Source organism: Phyllobates terribilis, unplaced genomic scaffold, assembly GCF_046119375.1.
Source record: "Phyllobates terribilis strain yellow unplaced genomic scaffold, ASM4611937v1 Scaffold_5__5_contigs__length_657084704, whole genome shotgun sequence".
In the NCBI taxonomy this organism is placed as follows: Eukaryota; Metazoa; Chordata; class Amphibia; order Anura; family Dendrobatidae; genus Phyllobates; species Phyllobates terribilis.
Window position 1 is genome coordinate 77,657,081 of NW_027362765.1, and position 22,005 is coordinate 77,679,085.

At 46.4% G+C, this 22,005-nt stretch overlaps 2 protein-coding genes across 2 annotated transcripts in view; one reads left to right on the top strand and one right to left on the bottom strand.

Annotated features, from left to right (window-relative positions):
* LOC141272087 (uncharacterized) overlaps positions 1 to 15,470 on the top strand; it is a 113,541-nt gene extending 98,071 nt beyond the window's left edge. Inside the window, exon 5 of the mRNA XM_073682393.1 lies at positions 13,927 to 15,470. Coding sequence (XP_073538494.1) covers positions 13,927 to 15,098 — 1,172 coding nt within the window. The 3' untranslated portion in view covers positions 15,099 to 15,470. The remainder of the gene's footprint in view (positions 1 to 13,926) is intronic.
* LOC141272089 (oocyte zinc finger protein XlCOF8.4-like) overlaps positions 1 to 22,005 on the bottom strand; it is a 198,167-nt gene that overhangs the window by 148,095 nt on the left and 28,067 nt on the right. The window lies entirely within an intron of this gene.

Consider the following 22,005-nt stretch of genomic DNA (forward strand, 5'->3'; position numbering starts at 1 on the left):
TAAAGTGAGGGGGGGTGCGACATCCCGCATGGTGCATTATAAGGTGGGGTGACATCCTGCATGGGGCATTATAAGGAGGGTGGGTATGTGACATACTCCATGGGACATTATATGGAGGGGGAGAGGTGACATCCAGCATAGGGCATTAAAAGGGGGGGTGACATCCTGCATGGGACATTATAAGGGGGGTGACATCCTGCATGCGGCATTATAAGGCGGGAACAGCCTGCATGGAGCGTTATATGGGGGGCCAGTATTCTGAATGGAGCGTTATATGGGGGCCAGTATTCTGTATGGAGCGTTATATGGGGACCAGTATCCTATATGGAGCGTTATATGGGGACCAGTATCTTGTACGGAGCGTTATATGGAGACCAGTATCCTGTATGGAGCTTTATATGGGGACTAGTATCCTGTATGGAGCATTTTATGGGGGCCAGTATTCTGTATGGAGCGTTATATGGGGACCAGTATCCTGTATGGAGCGTTATATGGGGACCAGTATCCTGTATGGAGCTTTATATGGGGACTAGAGATGAGCGGTGTTCGACTAGAACTGTTCGCCAATCTCAAATTCGAGCTGTTTTGGGCGGTGTTCGAGTTGTTCGACGAACCCGAACGATTTGCAAAAAATTCGGCTGTTCGAGGTTATGTTCGATAACTGTTCGTGCACCAAAAGCGTGTCCTGCATGTCTGGCGCTATTTAGAGCACCAATCATGCAGGGACTGTCTGCCACTCACTGTAATGCCACAGCCATGGTGGTTGTGGCATTACAGTGATTGCCCAAATCGATGGGAACAGTGCCAACAGTGAAACATGAAAAGCCGGCAATTCAGCAGCGGCATACACCGGTACCCGACAATTTAGAACCGAAAGAATAGAGCTTCACACATAGATTAGATAGATATAAACATGTCAGCCACATATATACGAAGTACAGTGAAAGTGCTGCTTACTGTACTTGTCATTTAGCGTAAAGGATTTATCAAAAAAAATAATAGTGTTTTCATGCACCGTCTCTTTAAAAAAGCCGGCCGGCAATTCAGCAGCGGTACCTGACAATTTAGAATAGAAGGAATAGAGAATCACACATAGATTAGATAGATAGAAACATGTCAGACACATATATATGAAGTACAGTGACAGTGTTGCTTACTGTACTTGTCATTTAGTGTAAAGGATTTATTAAAAAAAATAATAGTGTTTTCATGCACCGTCTCTTTAAGAAAGCCGGCCGGCAATTCAGCATCTGTACCCGACAATTTATAACAGACAGAATAGAGCTTCACACATAGATTAGATAGATAGAAACATGTCAGTCACATATATATGAAGTACAGTGACAGTGTTGGTTACTGTACTTGTCATTTAGTATTAAAATAAAGGATTTATTATTAAAAAAAATTGGCGTGGGGTTCCCCTTCATTTTAGGCTCTAGCGGAGGTTAAGCAGACGGCTGGGGCAGATGTTTGAAGCCTGGGAAGGGGGTAATACCCACGGAGCTTCCCAGGCTACTAATATCAGCCCCCAGCTGAATACATAGCCTTTACTAGCTATTAAAATGGGGGACCCCCCCAAAAAAATGACGTGGGGTCCCCCCTAATTTAATAGCTAGCAAAGGCTAGGCAGACAGCTGGGGGCTGATATTAATAGCCCAGGAAGGGAGCCATGAATATTGGCCCCCTCCCAGGCTAGAAACACCAGCCGTCAGCCGCCCCAGAAATGGCGCATTCATAGGATGCGCCAATTCTGGCACTTAGCCTCGCTCTTCCACGCTGCCCTGGTGCGGTGGCAGGGGGTAATAGGGCTGGGGTTGATGTCAGCTTATAATGCCAGCTGACATCAAGCCCAGGTTAGTAATGGAGAGGCGTCTATAAGACACCCCCATTACTAACCCCATAGTCAAAGTTAAAAAAAACACAAACACCCAGAATAAAGTCCTTTAATTGAAATAAAGACACAATTCTTTATTGTTCTAAATTAAACCATACTTACCATCACACCCATTCCAGCTGAAGCCAACGATCTCCTGTAATAAAAATAAAATAATAAAGCAACCTCATCCTTACCTTTCCATGGTTCCCACGACAGCTTCAGCTCTGCTACATCGAGATGACAGGCTGGACCGCAGCAGAACGCTGCCATCCAGCCTGTCATCCCGCAGACACTGAGAAGAGCAGGCTTGCTTGCGCTCCACATTGTCTCTCTGTGACGGCATAAAGATGAGCCGAGGTCATGTCCAATGAACTCGGCTCACCTCATGCACGTCACTTACAGCGTGGGAGAATTCTCACGCTGAAGCGCTGAGTGCAGGAGAATTTTCCCACGCTGTCAGTGAGGTGCATGAGGTGAGCTGAGTTCATTGGACATGAGCTCACCTCATGCACGTCACTGACAGCGTGGGAGAATTCTCCTGCACTCAGCACTTCAGCGTGAGAATTTTCCCACGCTGTCAGTGACGTGCATGAGGTGAGCCGAGTTCATTGGACATGACCTCGGCTCATCTGGATGCCGTCACAGCGAGACACTGAGGAGCGCAAGCATGCCTGCTCTTCTCAGTGTCTGCAGCATGACAGGCTGGATGGCAGCGTTCTGCTGCGGTCCAGCCTGTCATCTCGATGTAGCAGAGCTGAAGCTGTCGTGGGAACCATGGAAAGGTAAGGATGAGGTTGGTTTATTATTTTTCTTTTATTGCAGGAGATCGTTGGCTTCAGCTGGAATGGGCGTGATGGTAAGTATAGTTTAATTTAGAACAATAAAGAATTGTGTGTTTATTTCAATTAAAGGACTTTTTTCTGGGTGTTGTGTTTTTTTTAAATACTTTACTAGAAATTCATGGCGGTCATGTCTAATACTGGCGTGACGCCATGAATTTTGGGCTTGGGGCCAGCTGATAATACCAAGCTGGCCCTAACCCCTTTATTACCCAGTGAGCCACCGCACCAGGGCCCTGGATGAGTTGGGTACAGCGCCAGAAGATGGCGCTTCTATGAACGCGCCATTTTCCGGGGTGGCTGCGGACTGCAATTTGCAGCGGGGGGGGCCCAGAAAGCTTGGTCCTCCCTGCGCTGCGGATTCCAGCCCCCAGCTGCCTAGTTGTACCTGGCTGGACACAAAAATAGGGCGAAGTCCCACGTATTTTTTTTTTAATTATTTCATGAAATTCATGAAATAATTAAGAAAAAAAGGCCTTCCCTATATTGTTGTGTCCGGCCAGGTACAAATAGGCAGCTGGTGGTTGGGGGCAGCCCGTTCCTGCCTGCTGTACCTGGCTGGACACAAATATAGTGCGAAGCCCCACTTCAATTTTTTTTAATTATTTCATGAAATTCATGAAATAATTAAGAAAAAAAGGCCTTCCCTATATTGTTGTGTCCGGCCAGGTACAAATAGGCAGCTGGTGGTTGGGGGCAGCCCATTCCTGCCTGCTGTACCTGGCTGGACACAAATATAGTGCGAAGCCCCACTTCAATTTTTTTAAATTATTTCAGGAAATTCATGAAATAATTAAAAAAAAATTGACGTGGGGCTTCGCACTATATTTGTGTCCAGTCAGGTGCAGCAGGCAGGAACGGGCTGCCCCCAACCACCAGCTGCCTATTTGTACCTGGCCGGACACAACAATATAGGGAAGCCCTTTTTTTCTTAATTATTTCATGAAATAATTTAAAGAAAATTGACGTGGGGCTTCGCCCTGTTTATGTGTCCAGCCAGGTACAACTAGGCAGCTGGGGGCTGGAATCCGCAGCGCAGGGAGGCCCAAGCTTTCTGGGCCACCCCCGCTGCAAATTGCAGTCCGCAGCCACCCCGGAAAATGGCGCGTTCATAGAAGCGCCATCTTCTGGCGCTGTACCCAACTCATCCAGGGCCCTGGTGCGGTGGCTCACTGGGTAATAAAGGGGTTAGGGCCAGCTTGGCATTATCAGCTGGCCCTAAGCCCAAAATTCATGGGGTTACGCCAATATTAGACATGACCACCATGAATTTCTAGTAAAGTATTTAAAAAAAACACAACACCCAGAAAAAAGTCCTTTAATTGAAATAAACACACAATTCTTTATTGCTCTAAATTAAACCATACTTACCGTCACGCCCATTCCAGCTGAAGCCAACGATCTCCTGAAATAAAAGAAAAATAATAAAGCAACATCATCCTTACCTTTCCATGGTTCCCATGACAGCTTCAGCTCTGCTACATCGAGATGACAGGCTGGACCGCAGCAGAACGCTGCCATCCAGCCTGTCATCCCGCAGACACTGAGAAGCGCAGGCTTACTTGCGCTCCACAGTGTCTCTCTGTGAGGGCATCCAGATGAGCCGAGTTAATGTCCAATGAACTCGGCTCACCTCATGCACGTCACTGACAGCGTGGGAAAATTCTCCTGCACTCAGCGCTTCAGCGTGGGAGAATTCTCACACTGAAGCGCTGAGTGCAGGAGAATTCTCCCACGCTGTCAGTGACGTGCAGGAGGTGAGCTGAGTTCATTGGACATGAGCTCACCTTATGCACGTCACTGACAGCGTGGGAAAATTCTCCTGCACTCAGCGCTTCAGCGTGGGAGAATTCTCACGCTGAAGCGCTGAGTGCAGGAGAATTCTCCCACGCTGTCAGTGACGTGCAGGAGGTGAGCTGAGTTCATTGGACATGAGCTCACCTTATGCACGTCACTGACAGTGTGGGAGAATTCTCCTGCACTCAGCGCTTCAGCGTGAGAATTTTCCCACGCTGTCAGTGACGTGCATGAGGTGCGCCGAGTTCATTGGACATGAACTCGTCTCATCTTTATGCCGTCACAGCCAGACACTGCAGAGCGCAAGCATGCCTGCGCTTCTCAGTGTCTGCGGGATGACAGGCTGGATGGCAGCGTTCTGCTGCGGTCCAGCCTGTCATCTCGATGTAGCAGAGCTGAAGCTGTCGTGGGAACCATGGAAAGGTAAGGATGATGTTGCTTTATTATTTTTCTTTTATTGCAGGAGATCGTTGGCTTCAGCTGGAATGGGCGTGATGGTAAGTATGGTTTAATTTAGAACAATAAAGGATTGTGTCTTTATTTCAATTAAAGGACTTTATTCTGGGTGTTTGTGTTTTCTTTTAACTTTGACTATGGGGTTAGTAATGGGGGTGTCTTATAGACGCCTCTCCATTACTAACCTGGGCTTGATGTCAGCTGACATTATAAGCTGACATCAACCCCAGCCCTATTACCCCCTGCCACCGCTACAGGGCAGCGTGGAAGAGCGAGGCTAAGTGCCAGAATTGGCGCATCCTATGAATGCGCCATTTCTGGGGCGGCTGACGGCTGGTGTTTCTAGCCTGGGAGGGGGCCAATATTCATGGCTCCCTTCCTGGGCTATTAATATCAGCCCCCAGCTGTCTGCCTAGCCTTTGCTAGCTATTAAATTAGGGGGGACCCCACGTCATTTTTTTGGGGGGGTCCCCCATTTTAATAGCTAGTAAATGCTATGTATTCAGCTGGGGGCTCATATTAGTAGCCTGGGAAGCTCCGTGGGTATTACCCCCTTCCCAGGCTTCAAGCATCTGCCCCAGCTGTCTGCTTAACCTCCGCTAGAGACTAAAATTAAGGGGAACCCCACGCCAATTTTTTTTAATAATAAATCCTTTATTTTAATACTAAATGACAAGTACAGTAACCAACACTATCACTGTACTTCATATATATGTGACTGACATGTTTCTATCTATCTAATCTATGTGTGAAGCTCTATTCTGTCTGTTATAAATAGTCGGGTACAGATGCTGAATTGCCGGCCGGCTTTTTTAAAGAGACGGTGCATGAAAACACTATTATTTTTTTTAATAAATCCTTTACACTAAATGACAAGTACAGTAAGCAACATTGTCACTGTACTTCATATATATGTGACTGACATGTTTCTATCTATCTAATCTATGTGTGAAGCTCTATTCTGTCTGTTATAAATAGTCGGGTACAGATGCTGAATTGCCGGCCGGCTTTTTTAAAGAGACGGTGCATGAAAACACTATTATTTTTTTTAATAAATCCTTTACACTAAATGACAAGTACAGTAAGCAACATTGTCACTGTACTTCATATATATGTGACTGACATGTTTCTATCTATCTAATCTATGTGTGAAGCTCTATTCTGTCTGTTATAAATTGTCGGGTACAGATGCTGAATTGCCGGCCGGCTTTTTTAAAGAGACAGTGCATGAAAACACTATTATATTTTTTAATAAATCCTTTACACTAAATGACAAGTACAGTAAGCAACACTGTCACTGTACTTCATATATATGTGACTGACATGTTTCTATCTATCTAATCTATGTGTGAGGCTCTATTCCTTCTTGTCTAAATTGTCGGGTACCGGTGTATGCCGCTGCTGAATTGCCGGCCGGCTTTTTTAAAGAAAGCGTCTTCTGAGCAGTTTGTCAGCTTTTGGACACCTTTGAAGGTGTTTTCTATGTGTTTCTATGTGTTTTTGTTTGCCTGCCATTGGTTTTAACGGTGTTCGACGGTGTTCTAAGGTGTTCGACGAACAGTTCGACGAACAGTTCCTCGAACATCCCGGTGTTCGACGAACCGAACCGAACCCGAACACTGTGGGGGTGGCTCAACACTAATGGGGACCAGTATCCTGTATGGAGCATTTTATGGGGGCCAGTATTCTGTATGGAGCTTTATATGGGGACCAGTATCCTGTATGGAGCGTTATATGGGGGTCAGTATCCTGTATGAGGCATTATATGGGGGCTAGTATCCTGTATGGAGCATTATATGGGGATCAATATCCTGTATGGAGCATTTTATGGGGGTCAGTATCCTGTATGGAGCATTATATGGGGTCCATTATACTGTATGGAGGACTATACTGTCCGGTCTGCACTGTGCGCTGTGAGGATTCGCCGGTTTCTGAGCTCTTGTAGAATTTACAATAGATATTGCTCATGTAATGAAGTAAGTGAAATCTTTGCATTGTACTATATATATATATATATATATATATATATATATATTTCTCTGTGGTATCTGTGCATCATGAATCGTGGTATGTGCTAAAGGGGCCCACTGAGACTCTTTCACCCAGGGCCCACAAAAACCTGGAGTCGGCCCTGGTTGCATGCACATAGATTGATGGAGCAGAAACCACGTTCGAGCTAGGAATGGTGGGTGGAGCTGCCTAAAATAGGCACTGCTGGCAAGAGATAGGTTAGGGAACCAAATCTCTGCAGGACACAGCAGGGTTAAATTCCTGCAGAGACCGACCACGCCCCCTAAGGCCATATGGATTCTACATGCAGCAGCAGCAACACAGAGGAGCAAAGGAAGAAATCAATTCAGCTGTAACGTCTGCCGGGAATAGAAACCGCACAGTGAGTGGGGCAGCGATGCGGTTACACACTAATTGCCACCGTAACAGCGTCCAATCACTTGTCACAGCAGCGATGCATTGTTCACCGCTGAGGTCAGAGAGTGGCTGAAATTGTCCCAATTATAAGGTGAGTATGCATTATTATCTTTTTCTACGCAGTTTGTAGCCCATGGGATTATTCTGATTGATGTTTTGAGTAGATTCCGATTGATGTTTTGAGTAGATTCAGCCATTGTCTTCAGCCATTGTCTCCAGGCCAAAATCTCATTCAACTTTTTTTCATTAAGGGTGAGAGCAAAATAAATCTAATTGGACCTGCAATAATTCACAGAGCAAAATCCAGGATCTGGCTACAAACTCTGTACCTCTATCAGAGACGATATGCAATGGTTATGTCACAGGTGTGTCAGATGTAGCAGACAGTCGTTCTGCAGCTGGTTGCAGAAGGTCTCTTCGTTTGGCATTACAGACGCCTTCTTAAATCTGTCTTACTCTAGGACACAGCGGCTACCTCCCTCCTGTTGTACTTAGTCTTTCCCACACGTTGCATGACAATAACTGGCAGTGGCAACTGATTCTCAGGAGCTTAAATAGTGAGCATCCCAATCCATGGCTGACAGCAGGAAAAACACAAACTAACAGAATTTAGCTCCAAAGCTTCTTCACTGGCTAGAGCCACAAATCTCAGGAGAAAAACAAGTCTAAAGAATAGTAACCCTGAATATGGCAGCGATCAAAGTAGCAATAACAAGGACAGGCCCAGGCACGGAAGCCACAGTCCCTATCATCTTGAGCTATGGTAGGCGACCAGAAATGTGATTTTTAAATCCAATGTCTTGTGTAAAACTGGATTTCAACTTAGAAGAATGTCACCAGGTGTTAAATCTCACCTGGTGAGGTGAATCAAAGCCTTTGGTCTTCATGTGCAGTTGAAACGCCATACAAACAGATTACATTGGTGCAGTACTCGATCCGGTAGCAGGAGCAGAGACTGTAGAGACTAAACGGCAACTGGAGCTGTTGAGTCCACTAAAAGCTGAAAGGTCAGCGTAGAAAGACTAATGAGGGAAAGGTGAGATAGTAGCACATCTGAGTAGCCTTAGCGATGGGGCAGAGTATGTCACAGAGCCTTAGGTGAAATGGATAAATGCTACAGCGGAGCCCAGTGAAGTAGTAGAACTAGATATAACTGGACGGTCAAGGAGAGATAAACAGTAGCGTTGAGCGAAGCTGTATAGTTGAATTTGTCAGAAGACTGTGGCAGTATAGCAGATTTGAATGGTATAGAAGAGCTAGGTTAGAGGCTAAGTTGAAATGAAAACATTAAAAATTGCCAGTCTTGATGAATTGGGGCCATTGAATGAAGCTGCAATATACAGCTCCATACCTTGTGTAGCGTGCACTTCTGGGTACTGCTGTTCTCTCATGTTCTCTTGATTTGGAGCTGTTCTGTAATGCCCAGCAGCTGGGCCCCAAAAATCTGATGTTGATGGCCTTTCTTAAGGATTGTTCATCAATCATGTGACCAGACAACCCATTTAAAGCACATTTTAGCTGCAACCTTCAACTTAATAATTACAATGTTATTAGCTTAACATTAAAGGAGAAACTCTTAGATTTGCTTCTGTCAGCTGATTTATTTTATATATTATTAGACTCTTGCAAGATAGTATTGAAATGATCAGAAACATCCCCAGGAATATCAACCCAACCTCTATAGAAAAGAAGTTAAAAAAGTGGCGTAACTTTAACTTCAGTCTCCAGTGAAAGATTTGGACTGGGGGCCCCCCCGCCACCCCAACCATCCTGAATAAATTTTATTATACTCACCAGGAGCATACATAGAAGAAGAATAAACACACTCCCTATAGTCCTCCATATAATACAATGCACAGCTCAGTCATCCATAAAGTATAATGCACCCCCATAGTCAACAGTAGTAGTATAATGCACCCAAAGACATCCATAGTAGTATAATACACCCCCCATAGATATCCATATTAATATAATGCCCCAAGTAGACATCCATAGTAATATAGTGCAATCCCATAGACATCCATCGTAGTATAATGCACCCCCATAGACATCCATAGTAGTATAATGCACCCCCATAGTCATCCATAGTAGTATAATGCACCCCCATAGACATCCATAGTAGTATAATGCACCCCCATAGACATCCATAGTAGTATAATGCACCCAATAAACATCCATACTAGTATAATACACCTCATCCATAGTAGTATAATGCACCCCATCGTGCGTCCTCTTGTGAAGCCAGCAGGACTCAGCGTGCGATGGGAGCGTGTGACGTCACCGTCATGCACCCTATCACATGCTCATCGGCGTCAGCTAATGACCTGCAGTATGTATTGCGGCGTTCGGACTCGCACGCCACAATACACTTTAGCTGTATGTGCGTCCTCAAATGCATCTCCAGCTGAAGCTTTTGCTGGCTACAGCGTGCCCTGTTGTGGTGGTATATAAAGCGGCAGCAGCAGCATCTGCATCATGTAATGAACTTATGCCTGTAAGAGGAAGAAGGGATTCAGAAAGTGAGTGTAGGTCGAGGTGTTTGAGATTTCTGGGAGGGTGTGCAAGTTTGTGGAGTGGGGATTGTGCACCTGGAGAGGAGAGGGAAGACAATGTAAGTAGGTTGTGGTCAGAAAGAAAGAGAGGGGAGTTAGCGAGGCTAGATAGGGAACAGAGGCGGGTGAAGATGAGGTCCAGTGTGTGGCCATCTTTGTGAGTTGCTGTGGAAGAACATTGAGTAAGGCTGAAGTAGGAAGAGAGAGATAGAAGCTTAGAGGCAGCTGAGTGGGAAGTGTCAATGGGGATGCTGACGTCACACCCATGATGAAAGTGGGGATGTCAGTGGAAGGAAGTAAAGTAGCCAGGTGGAGAAGTGGTTGAAGAAGATGATGGCTGGCCCTGGGAGCTGGTAAATGGCAGCCAGTTGGAGATTGGAGATGGAATAGATGCGCACACAGCGCACCTCAAAAGAGAAGAGAGTAACAGGGGGTGGTAGTGTGATTTGGGTGAAGGAGCGGTTATCTGACAGGAGAAAAACGACTCCTCTGCTATGCTTGCCGCTGGGATGGAATCCACCATACGAAAGTTCAGCGGGAGAGGCTGTGTCAGAGGGGTTGACCCAGGTTTCAGTGATGCTGAGGAAGGAAAATTTGTTACTAGTAAGGAAGAGATCACAGATGCAGGAAAGTTTGTTGCAGAAAGAGCGAGTGTTCCATATAGCTCCTCTTAGTGGAACTGGAGGAGTGGGTCAGGGCGAATGGGTATGAGGTTAGAGAGGTTGCGATAATTTGTGATAGATCATGGATGAGAGGTAGAAGTGACTGTGGGGATGTTGTGAGGATGGCCAGGATTTGGAGAGATATCACTGGCAGTGCGGAGGAGCAGAGAAAGTGTTAGTAGGTGGGAGCAGGAGAGGGCATGAGGTGGCTGTCTGTGTTTGGAGACAGAGGATTGTATGTTGAGGAATAGTTTTGAGGAGGAGGTGAGATGGATGGGGAGGATGGAGGGAGAATTGACCAGTTCCTTACTTGGTGTAGGGATTAGGGGGGTTAGTAAGAAGTGAAGGGGTTATAGTGAAAACAGACAGAAACAGTGTTTACTTTGACAGTGTATCTAGTTACCTTCAGTTCCAATTCAGGTCTAATGCAGTTCTTCACACTTGTCTGACACATTTGTGTGATACACTGGGCAGACTACGTCAGCAGGCTCCTTGCTCACAATATATTTGCTAATAAATGCATTCAGGTGTGAAACAGAGGGGGGGGGGCCGAGTTCATCTTTAACAGAATATCCTACATCTGGCTCAATTGTAATTATAATTACAATTGAGCCAGATGCGGGATATAAACACAGGCAAAGTAAAACAGGCTGGTCATAAACAAAAGTGGTGAGCGGGGGTTGTGCAATGAGCAGCTTACAAACATACCGAGTTAATGCATACAGAAAGTAAGACTGATCAGACTTAGGAAAGCTGGGTCACATACCAAGTTAATGCATACAGAAGAGGTAAGATTGATTAGACTTAGGAAAGCTGGGTCACATACCTGTAAGAAGAATAAATACATGGACATGCTGATTAGAGTGCGATGGTTAGAGATGACAAGATGCAATCTGTATAAATAGTATTAAATTCAGGTCTAATTCAGTTCATCACACTTGTCTGACACACTTGCGTGATACACTGGGCATATTATTACACAATTTGTAGACGCAGTTGATCACAGATTGTTGAACCTCTGACTTTGCTTCTGACAGACTCTGCCCCTCAGGTATATGTTTTATATATAAAAATGTGACTTAGTTGAATATTGACCCTCAAGCTGTTTTTCATTAGTATCACTTACTTTTCCTTCCTTTTGTTAACCCTGTCACAACTTTGTTGAAATTTATTGTTGCCATCAATTTCTAAAGGAGTTAACTTTTTCAATAAAATGGAGAAATTCTACCTTTCAACTTTTGATGTGTATTTTCTGTTCTGTTGAAAATATGACTTTAACCTCTTCACCCTGGGCCTTTTTCTGTTTTTTTTTTTCGTTTTCGCTTTTCCCTCCCCTTCTTCCAAGAGCAATGATTTTTTCATATTTCTGTCAATATAGCTTATGAGGGCTTGTTTTTGCGGTATAAGTTGTACTTTTGAATGACACGATTGATTTTACCATATAGTGTATATGAAAGTGGGAAAATTCCAAATGCAGTGAAATTGCAAATAACGTACAATTCCATAATTGTTTTTTGGCCTTTTTATTTACCATGTTCAATATATGATAAACTGACATGGCAATATGATTCCCCAGATCAGTACGAGTACGCAGATACCAGACATGTATAGTTTATTTTTTTATTTAAGTGGTGAAAAAAATTCAGAAATTTGTATGAAAAAAAGTTTTTGATTTTATCGTAATTTTCTGAGATCCATAGCATTTCCATTTTTTGGGATCTGGGGCTGGTTGATAGCTTATTTTTTTGTACCTTGAGTTGACATTTTTATTGTTACCATTTTGGACTAGAGAATGTTTTGATCGCCTTTTTATTGCATTTTTATTGCAATGTTGGGGCCGCCAGAAAATATATATTTCTGGAGTATCGATTTTTTTTCTAGTTTTGCTGTTTGCCGATCAGATTAGTTTACTTTATATTTTGATAAGTCGGACATTTCTGAAAGCAGTGATACCAAATACTGTATTTTTTTGACTATAAGACACAATTTTTTCCTCCAAAATTTTGGAGGAAAGTGGAGTGTTCTAGTCCGTAGTCCGGATGTACCTTACAGTCTGGCTGTGGATTTGGGGGGAGAGGTGCGGCAGCGGCGAAGGAGCTGGTCACAGGAGGCAGAAGTCAGCGGTTGCAGCTAACGTGTGCCCGCTGCTAAAGCAAATGAATATTCACAGCCCCCCCTCGCCCATAGCCCCTCCCACCTGTGTACTGAAGCCGGCCCCTAGAGGTGGGAGGGACTATAGGCGTGTGGAGCAGTGAATATTAATTTTCTTTAATAGCGGGTACACTGTATGAACACTGGGCGATCATGTGTGCTCACTATTAAAGAGAATGAATATTTACTGCTCCCATGCCCATAGTCCCGCCCACCTCTATGTACTGAAGCTGCCATTGAGAAGTGGATGGGACTATGGGAGTGGAGAGCAGTGAATATTCATTTTCCTTAATAGCGGGCATAAGTGATCGCCCGGCCGCTGCAAGGGCCAGCGGCTGCGGCTAACAGTGTGCCCGCTATTAAAGTGAATATTCACTGCTCTCCACTCCCATAGTCCCGGGTGTGTGGAACAGTGAATATTCTGGCAGCTGACCTCAGCGTGTGGGGGGCACATGGCAGTGCCATGATGCACTGCTTACACGCTGAAATCAGCTGCTGGCATCAGAACAGGATGCCGCGCTGCGAGGGAGAAGAAGGAAAGTGAGTAGAATCGTTTTTTTTATGTATACCAAGATGGGGATGGGGGCCATGTATACCATGATGGGGTGCAATGTATACCAGGATGGGGACATATATATCAGGATGGGGGTCCATATATACAAGGATGGGGACATATATATACCAGGATGGGGGATATTAGCACAGAATTGGGGGACATTACCCCTATAACAGTGTCAGCAGCAGATCCCTTCCTCCCATAACAGTGCGTCATGACCACATTTTTTGCTTCAATACCCCATACCGGTGTGTCTTTTAATCAGACTATTTTTTGGACTATATCAGCTGTCATGTTTGGGGAAAGATGCAGGCTCAGTGCAAGAGCCCATATCAAAGTCAGGAAATAACAAATATTGTCATTTGTCATGAAGGGGTTAAGAGATTTCCAAATAATTCTTGTTTTCTTTACATTTTACGGAGCCTCCCAATGTTTTTGGAATTGGGGTTGTTAAAGGTCTTTTGTTGCAGCGAATGTCTTACTCAGTTCAAAATCTAATGTTGCTACAAATTGTATAGCCACTTAAATAAATGTTATTGAATGTATACTAGAATTAATATGCCTAAAAGGCACAGTTATTAAATAATATCAACGGTTTCATTTTTGGCAGATGACTGTACCAGGAGCTCAAAGGAACATATGATATTTTCAGATGTTAAAGCAGATGACCGTAGTATCACACAGGATACGTATGAAGAGTACGACATTATCCAAGATATACCTCCAGCCTTTCACAGCAAAGATGTATCATCTGATTCCTTTCAACAGGTTCTTTCTATAGATTCATCACAGACTTTTAAACAAAATAAAATTAACCAAAGAAATGGTAAACATCAAAAAACTCACACAAGGAAGAAGAAGACATTTTCATGTTCAGAATGTGGGAAATGTTTTAATTGGAAACATAATCTTGTTACACATCAAAGAATTCACTCCGGAGAGAAGTTATATTTGTGTCCAGAAAGTGGAAAATTTTGTTCTCAGAAATCGGATCTTGCTAACCATCAGAAAACTCACACAGAAAAGAAGCAATTTTCATGTTCAGTGTGTGGGAAATGTTTTTATCAGAAAACAAATCTTGTTACACATATGAGAATTCACACAGGGGAAAATGCATTTTCATGTACAGAATGTGGGAAATATTTTCCAAACAAATATTATCTTGTTGCACATCAGAGAGTTCATACAGGGGAGAAGCCATTTTCATGTTCCCAATGTGGGAAAAATTTTACAGTAAAATCAAATCTTGTTACACATCAGAGAATTCACACAGGGGAGAAGCCATTTTCATGTTCTGAATGTGGGAAAAGTTTTAATCAGATATCACAACTTGCTGCACATCAAAGAATTCACACAGGGGAGAAGCCATTTTCATGTTCAGAATGTGACAAATGTTTTACTCGGAAAACACATCTTGTTACACATCAAAGAATTCACACAGGAGAGAAGCCATTTTCATGTACAGAATGTGGGAAATGTTTTGCAAAAAAATCAACTCTTGATAAACATCAGAGAAGTCACACAGGGGAGAAGCCATTTTCATGTTCAGAATGTGGGAAATGTTTTAATCAGAAAACACATCTTATTACACATCAGAGAATTCACACAGGAGAGAAGCCATTTTCATGTTCAGAATGTGGGAAATGTTTTGCAAAAAAATCAAATCTTGTTACACATCAAAGAATTCACTCTGGGGACAAATTATATTCGTGTCCAGAATGTGGAAAATTTTGTTCTCAGAAATCTGATCTTGATAACCATCAGAAAACTCACACAGGGTAGAAGCCATTTTCATGTTCTCAATGTGGGAAATGTTTTACATCTAAATCAAATCTTGTTAAACATCACAGAAGTCATACAGGGGAGAAGCCATTTTCATGTTCTGAGTTTGGGAAATATTTTACATCTATATCAAATCTTTTTAGACATCAGATTTTTCACACCTCAGAGAAAAAGATTTTCATGCTTAGAATGTGGGAAATGTAATAATCAAATATAATTTTTTGGTTCTACTTCAGAGCACTCACATAGGGAAGTGGCCATATTTTTTCGTTTTGTTTAATTATTGTAAAAGTTACAAACAGCAAACTGTTACAGTCAAAGTAAAGTCATATGCCACAGAAGAGAAATGGAAAGCAACGTTTAAAGCACTAACTGATAGTTAAGTAATATATGAAATTATAAATAAACATTTGTTATCAAAAAGCAAATAGAATCGAAATAACTCTCATACACTCAATAGGACCCTTGATAGATACACCGATCTAGTAGTGCGTTGGACCTTCTTAGCCTTACGAGCTACAGCATTTTGCCTTGAAATAAAATGCAGGAATATTGGCCCATGCAAACAGGTTTGCTTGTCGCATGTACTGCAAAAATGGGACCAATACCCACTGTGACTGGCCCCCTGGGCCGTGGGGTGCCCGGAACCGGGCTTCTGTACGATGCTGGGGGTAGTAGTGGCAATCCGATCCCATGGCTCAGGGTGGTCAGACCAAATTGTGGCAGTCTATTTATCAGTGTTTTGAATGTCCGACTACGCCACCCGTGGATTGCGGTCAGGGATGACCGCCGCTGCAGGGCAGACCGCTGAGGCTGGTGTTGGTGTGCAGCACAGGGGTAGGATAACTCCCCACGGGAAGAGTGTAGCCTCAGGGCAGTGTAGGTGGATACTGGGGGTGATAGTGCAGGCCGCAATAGTAAGAGTTCAGAGTCCACTTCAAACAGTCCAGGGTCTTTATTGTAGGTATTATTAATGACCCAACAGTGGTACCAGTTAGGAATGAGCCTGGGTGTCTGAGAGCATTCGGGCGAGCCCCACTGGTCAGGGTGAGTGTGTAGGCCTACCGTTCTCTCTATGCTCTTTCTGACTATCCCCCTTTTCGTGGTATAATAGCCCACGTCCCTGAGCTGGCCGTGTACTTCTCGCCCGTATGGCTTGCAACTTGGGTTCCTTTTACCTTTGGCCTCTCTTGGCCTTGCTGGTCCCTTCTGTTGTGGCGGAGCCTCCGGGCTTCTTAGGCCAAAGGACATGAAATCCCTTGCGGATTGGTTCTCTGCTGCTGGGCTTATAACCCTGACAGCCTCGGACCCCAATGTCAGGTAGATTGGTTCTCTCAGCCAGGACCGGCTCTCGTCACCTCTGTCTCTGGCTTGCAGTTTCTCCACTGCCTCACGGACTCCTCAGCTACAGCTGAACTGTCCCTCCTTCTCTGGGACTAGTCTCAGTCCTGAGCTAGGTCGTCCAGTTCTCACTAACCCTGCCCCCAGTTCCAGCTTTTATAGGGGCAGCCTGCTCCCCCTACTGGCCTGGGACAGGAGGTGCTGTATGCTAATTGTCCCTAACCAGGGAACCTCCCTCCTGCTCTCAGACACAGCCTTTATTATTTGTGGCATCCAGGCCTGGGGTGACACATTCCCCCCTAGTCAAGTTTAGTACTCCGGGACTAAGCCTTTTTGGCCAACAACAAACAGGGTATAAATGACAACATAACATATTTACAAGTACATTTTGTCCTTAAGGCCACGGCGCTTCCGTGACCGGGTGTCCATATCACCCAATAAGGTGAAGTTTTCCACAGTGTGGGGACCTGTCCCTATAAACCCCAAGTTCCTGGCCTTGGGCGAGGCGGCAAGGTAAAAGCTAACTACTTTGGACCACAAGGAGGCCACGCCGGACAGGTTTTTCTTCTGTGGCCATCTTCGCAAGAGGGCACCAAGTGCAACTATCTACATGGTAGTTCCGGTTTTTCACTGTCCATAACCTGTCAGTCCATTGTATCTAGAAAAACTGAGAAAACAGTATTAATAACCAGGTAACAAGTATAAAACATTTGCAATATACAGCATTTAGATCTTCCAGCGAGCTGGTATTTGACCCCTAGTGCTCCGGGTTGACCTGCGTAACCCACTGTCTGGTGGTGGTCTAACCTGGCTTTCCCCACTAGCATTTAGGGTACAGCTACTAGCTGGGTTTACAGGCAGGGCAGGCAGCTGTCTGCGGGTCCTTTGGTTTACCGCAGGCATGGCAGGCTCACTGTCAGCAGAGGGTTGACTCTCCAGGGCTGCTGGCATGGGTTCTTCTGCCTCTGGGGCTGCTCGTTCTTCCTGCTCTCCTGTAGGCTCCTGCTGGGTAGGTTGAAGAAGTGTAGGACGGGTACCACTATGGCGTCGTTTATCCGAGTCCAGGACCGGGGGAACTCTCCGAGAACGGTGCTGACCATTTCTTCCTTGTCCTCTGCGGGTTCAAGGTCATCTTGATCTTCTCCTGCACTCTGTAGTTGCTCGGGGCACCGTTTTAGGTGGTCTCTGGAGACAGTGCTAGTGGTTTCTCCTCCATCCTTGGTAATTACACATACCTTCGAGTTGTCGTGGTTGGACGGCAGTACTGTGTACGGGTCTCTCTCCCACTGGTCATCTAGCTTGTGAAGCTTTCTCTTCTGCTTCAGGAACTGCTCACCAGATTCCAGGGGACCAGCAGGAGCGTGTTGGTTGAAGAGCCTCTCTTGCTTTTCTCTCACTTGAGCCAGACTCCTCTCCACACTCTCCTGTACCTTTTTGTACTGTAGCCGCCGTTCCGTATTCCAGTCCGCATCTGGGGAGGTGTCCTCGGGTGTCAGGACTCCCATCTCCAGGTCTATCGGCAGCTTCCTGGTCTTGCTCGCATCAGGTAAGCCGGGGTGCAATTTGTAGCATTCACCGGGATATGGTTGTATAAGTCTATCAGGTCCGGCAGTTTTTCCGGCCACAGGCTGCGTTCCTCCAGGGGCAACGTTTTTAGGAGATCAATGATGATATTATTCATTTTCTCACACAGCCCGTTGGTCTGCGGGTGGTAAGGCGTTGTCCGAATCTTCTTACAACCATAGAGGTTGCAGAACTCCTGGAAGATTTTAGCCTCAAACGCTGGACCTTGATCTGTCAAGACCTGTTCCGGATACCTGTGCGGACGGCAGAAGTGTTGTTGGAAGGCTCTGGCCGCTGTTTGGGCTGTCAAGTCTTTAACGGGAACCACCACCAGGAACCGGGAATAGTGGTCCACTATTGTCAGGGCATAGACGTAGCCCGACCGGCTTGGAGCCAATTTCACATGGTCCAGAGCTACCAGCTCAAGAGGCTGCCTGGTGACGATGGGCCTCAAGGGTGTCTTCTGGCTGGTACAGTCCTTCCTTCTGAGGTTACATGGGCCGCAGTCCCTGCACCACTTCTCTATGGCCCCTCTCATACCGACCCAGAAGAACCGCTCTCTCAGTAGGAACTCCAGTTTCTTCCACCCGAATTGTCCCGCTTTGTCATGGTAGGCCTCCAGGACCATTGCGGCATCTTGTCTCGGGACCACTACCTGCCAGGTCAGCTCGTGCGTCCGGTGGTTTACAAGCCTTCTGCACAGCTTACCTTCGTAGAGGAATAGCCTGCTTTTCTCCTTCCATAACTGCTTGGCTTCTTCTGGAGCGTCCGCCTGGGTTAACAGGTCTTTCACCAGGCGAATTGCAGGGTCACTATCTTGCATTTCAGCCCAGCCGTGGTGGGGTAAGGGGTTGAACATGACAGTGGTTAGGTCTTTGTCTCTTACCCGGTGAGAATACTGAGTGGCCCCATACCGGTGGAACGCAGGGAGCTCTACTTCCTCCAGCTCTTCTGAGTCTTCTTCTCCTTCGGGTAGGTGGGGCATTCTTGATAGGGCGTCTGCGTTGGCGTTGGTTCTGCCTGCCCACTATTTGATTGTGAAGTCATAATTTGATAGCCGGGCCATCCACCGCTGTTCTAGGGCACCAAGTCTTACATTGTCCAGGTGTGTCAACGGGTTGTTGTCCGTGTACACAGTGAACTTTGCGGAGGCCAGGTAATGTTTAAACCGCTCTGTGACGGCCCACACCACTGCCAAGAATTCTAGCTTGAAGGAGCTGTAATTCTCCGGGTTTCTCTCGGTGGGCCTCAGCTTCCGGCTGGCGTACGCGATCACCCTTTCTCTGCCCTGTTGGTTCTGTGACAGTACGGCTCCCAGCCCCACATTACTGGCGTCTGTGTGGAGGATAAAAGGCTGGCCATAATCGGGGTAGGCCAGGATCTCATCCCCCCGTGAGGGCCATCTTCAGCTGGCGGAAGGACTCCTCTTCCGGCTTGTCCCATTTGAAGGGTGGCTTTTGGCTTCTGGTCTTAGATTGTCCTATAAGGAGGTCCTGCATAGGGGCTGCCATCTTGGTGAACCCAGGGATGAACCTTCGGTAGTAGAGTACCAACCCGAGGAATTGCCTCACTTCCTTGATGTTAGAGGGGCTTGGCCAGCTCTTGATGGCTGTAACCTTGTCGGGGTCGGGGGCTACTCCCTCAGCACTCACCATGTGCCACAAGTACTGTACCTTCGGTTTCAACAGGTGACACTTTGAGGGCTTCACCTTCAGGCCAAAGCCTGCCAGGGCTTCGAACACCTCTGCCAGGTGTTTTAGATGGTCCTGGTAGGTCTTCGAATATACAATCACGTCGTCTAAGTAAAGTAGGACCGTCTCAAAGTTTCAGTGCCCTAGACAGCATTCCATCAGTCTCTGGAAGGTCCTGGGTGCGTTGCAGAGCCCGAATGGCATACAGTTGAATTCACTTAATCCCATCGGGGTGGTGAAGGCGGTCTTCTCCTTGTCAGCCTCTGCCACAGGAACCTGCCAGTACCCGCTAGTAAGGTCCAAAGTAGAGAAGAAATTAGCTGATTTTAGTGCGGCCAAAGACTCCTCTATCCTAGGTAACGGGTACGCGTCTTTATGGGTGATACGATTGACTTGTCTATAGTCCACGCACATTCTCATGGTACCGTCTTTCTTTTTTACCAAAACTAAGGGAGCTGCCCAGGGGCTACAACTATCTCTAATGACCCCAGCTTCTTTCATTTCTCTCAGCATGCCCTTTGCGTTCTGATAATGTGCAGGGGGTACAGGTCTGTGTCTCTCTTTTATTGGTGGGTGGCTCGCCGTGGGGATGTGGTGTTCTACCCCTTTCACTCTGCCGAAGTCTAGCGGGTGCTTACTAAAGATTCTCTCGTACTCCTGAACCACCCGGTAGACTCCTTGTTTTTGGTGCAAGGGAGTGGAGTCAGCACCCACGTGGAGTTTCTGGCACCAGTCCTCCTCGGGTTTCTGGGAGCCATTACCCTCCGCCTGGGGAGATGGAGGCAAGGGTTCCACGGCCCTGACAGCATTGTGTTCAACAGTATACAATTTGGCTAGTGTAGCGTACCGGGGCAAGTGTACTTCCCTTTCCTCAATGTTTAAGATCCGGACGGGTACCCTTCCATGGCGGACATCAACCAGCCCCCGGGCTGTCAAAATGGCGGGCCTGCTGTCTGAGTACATGGGTTCTACCATGGCTTGGTAGTCTCTTCCTCTCTACCCGATTGCAGTCCGACACCAGATCATCATTTCACTTTTGGGAGGCATGGCAATGGGGAACGGGTCGCTCATCCTCACGCTATCGATCTCACCACCAGACAGTTCTACCTGTTGCCGTCTCATCAGGGCTCTTATCTCTTTCTGGAGGACCCTCTGTTGGCTGGAGCTCCCATTCATCGCCACCTACTGCAAAATTACAATTACTTCTGAAAGACAATTTTCAATCACGTTAGTACCCAAGGTTATTTTAGGGTGACTTTCTCGATGGTCAATGTCCACAATGACCACTCCCTGTGCCGGCAGTTCAACTTTACCAATCTTAATGGTCATCTCTCAGAAGCCCACCTGCGGAACGGGCTGGCCATTGCTGGCGATGATGCTCAAGTCATTGTCTGGATAGCGGGTTATGTCAGTGTCACTCCAATACTGCTTAAAAAGTACATAGGGGATGGTAGTTACTTGTGACCCGGTATCCAGCAGTGCACTCATGAGGATACCATCCAGCACTACGGGCAAAACCGGGCGTCCCCCTACGTACTTATCACGCCAATTAGACGGGTCTGATGACCGTATGCCTGGGAGTTGGCCCTCTGCCCCAGGTCGGACCCATTTAAAGTACAGTACCTGGCTATGTGTCCTGGCTGGCTGCAACGGCGGCAAATCGGCAGTCCATCCTCAGTGTAACGATCAGCGGGCCTCCCTCTGAATGACGGGATCCTCCTCTGTCGACGCCACGGGACATCCTCCGGACTGGAAGCCAGCTTGATTGGTCTAGTTAACCGTGACCTACCTTCCGGTGATCCTCTTCTGTAGGCCGCGGCTCTGCTCGCGATGCTCTGGGCGAGGACCTTGCGTCGCTCGGTGATGACGTCGGCGTTCGCTGGATCTCCTTCCAGGACCTTGCGCAGCGTCTCAGCGTAGGGCGGGGCTTCAGGTCTCGCGCGTTTTTTGACGTCCACACCCCTCTTCTTCCCGCACGGCGTCCCGAAGATGGCGCCCGATGGCGGGAGACGGCTCCGGATGGCGCGAAATGGCCCCGAATGGCGGGAAACTTCACTCAGGTATGTATAAAGTTTTTTTCAGGCACGCAATACCCGTTTGTGGCGGGTTGGTCGCAATCCTGCCGACTACGCCAAAGCTGACTCGCCCCCTGGGCCGTGGGGTACCCGGAACCGGGCTTCATGTACGATGCTGGGGGTAGTAGTGTCAACCCGATCCCGTGGCTCAGGGTGGTCAGACCAAATTGTGGCAGTCTATTTATCAGTGTTTTGAATGTCTGACTACGCCACCCGTGGATTGCGGTCAGGGATAAC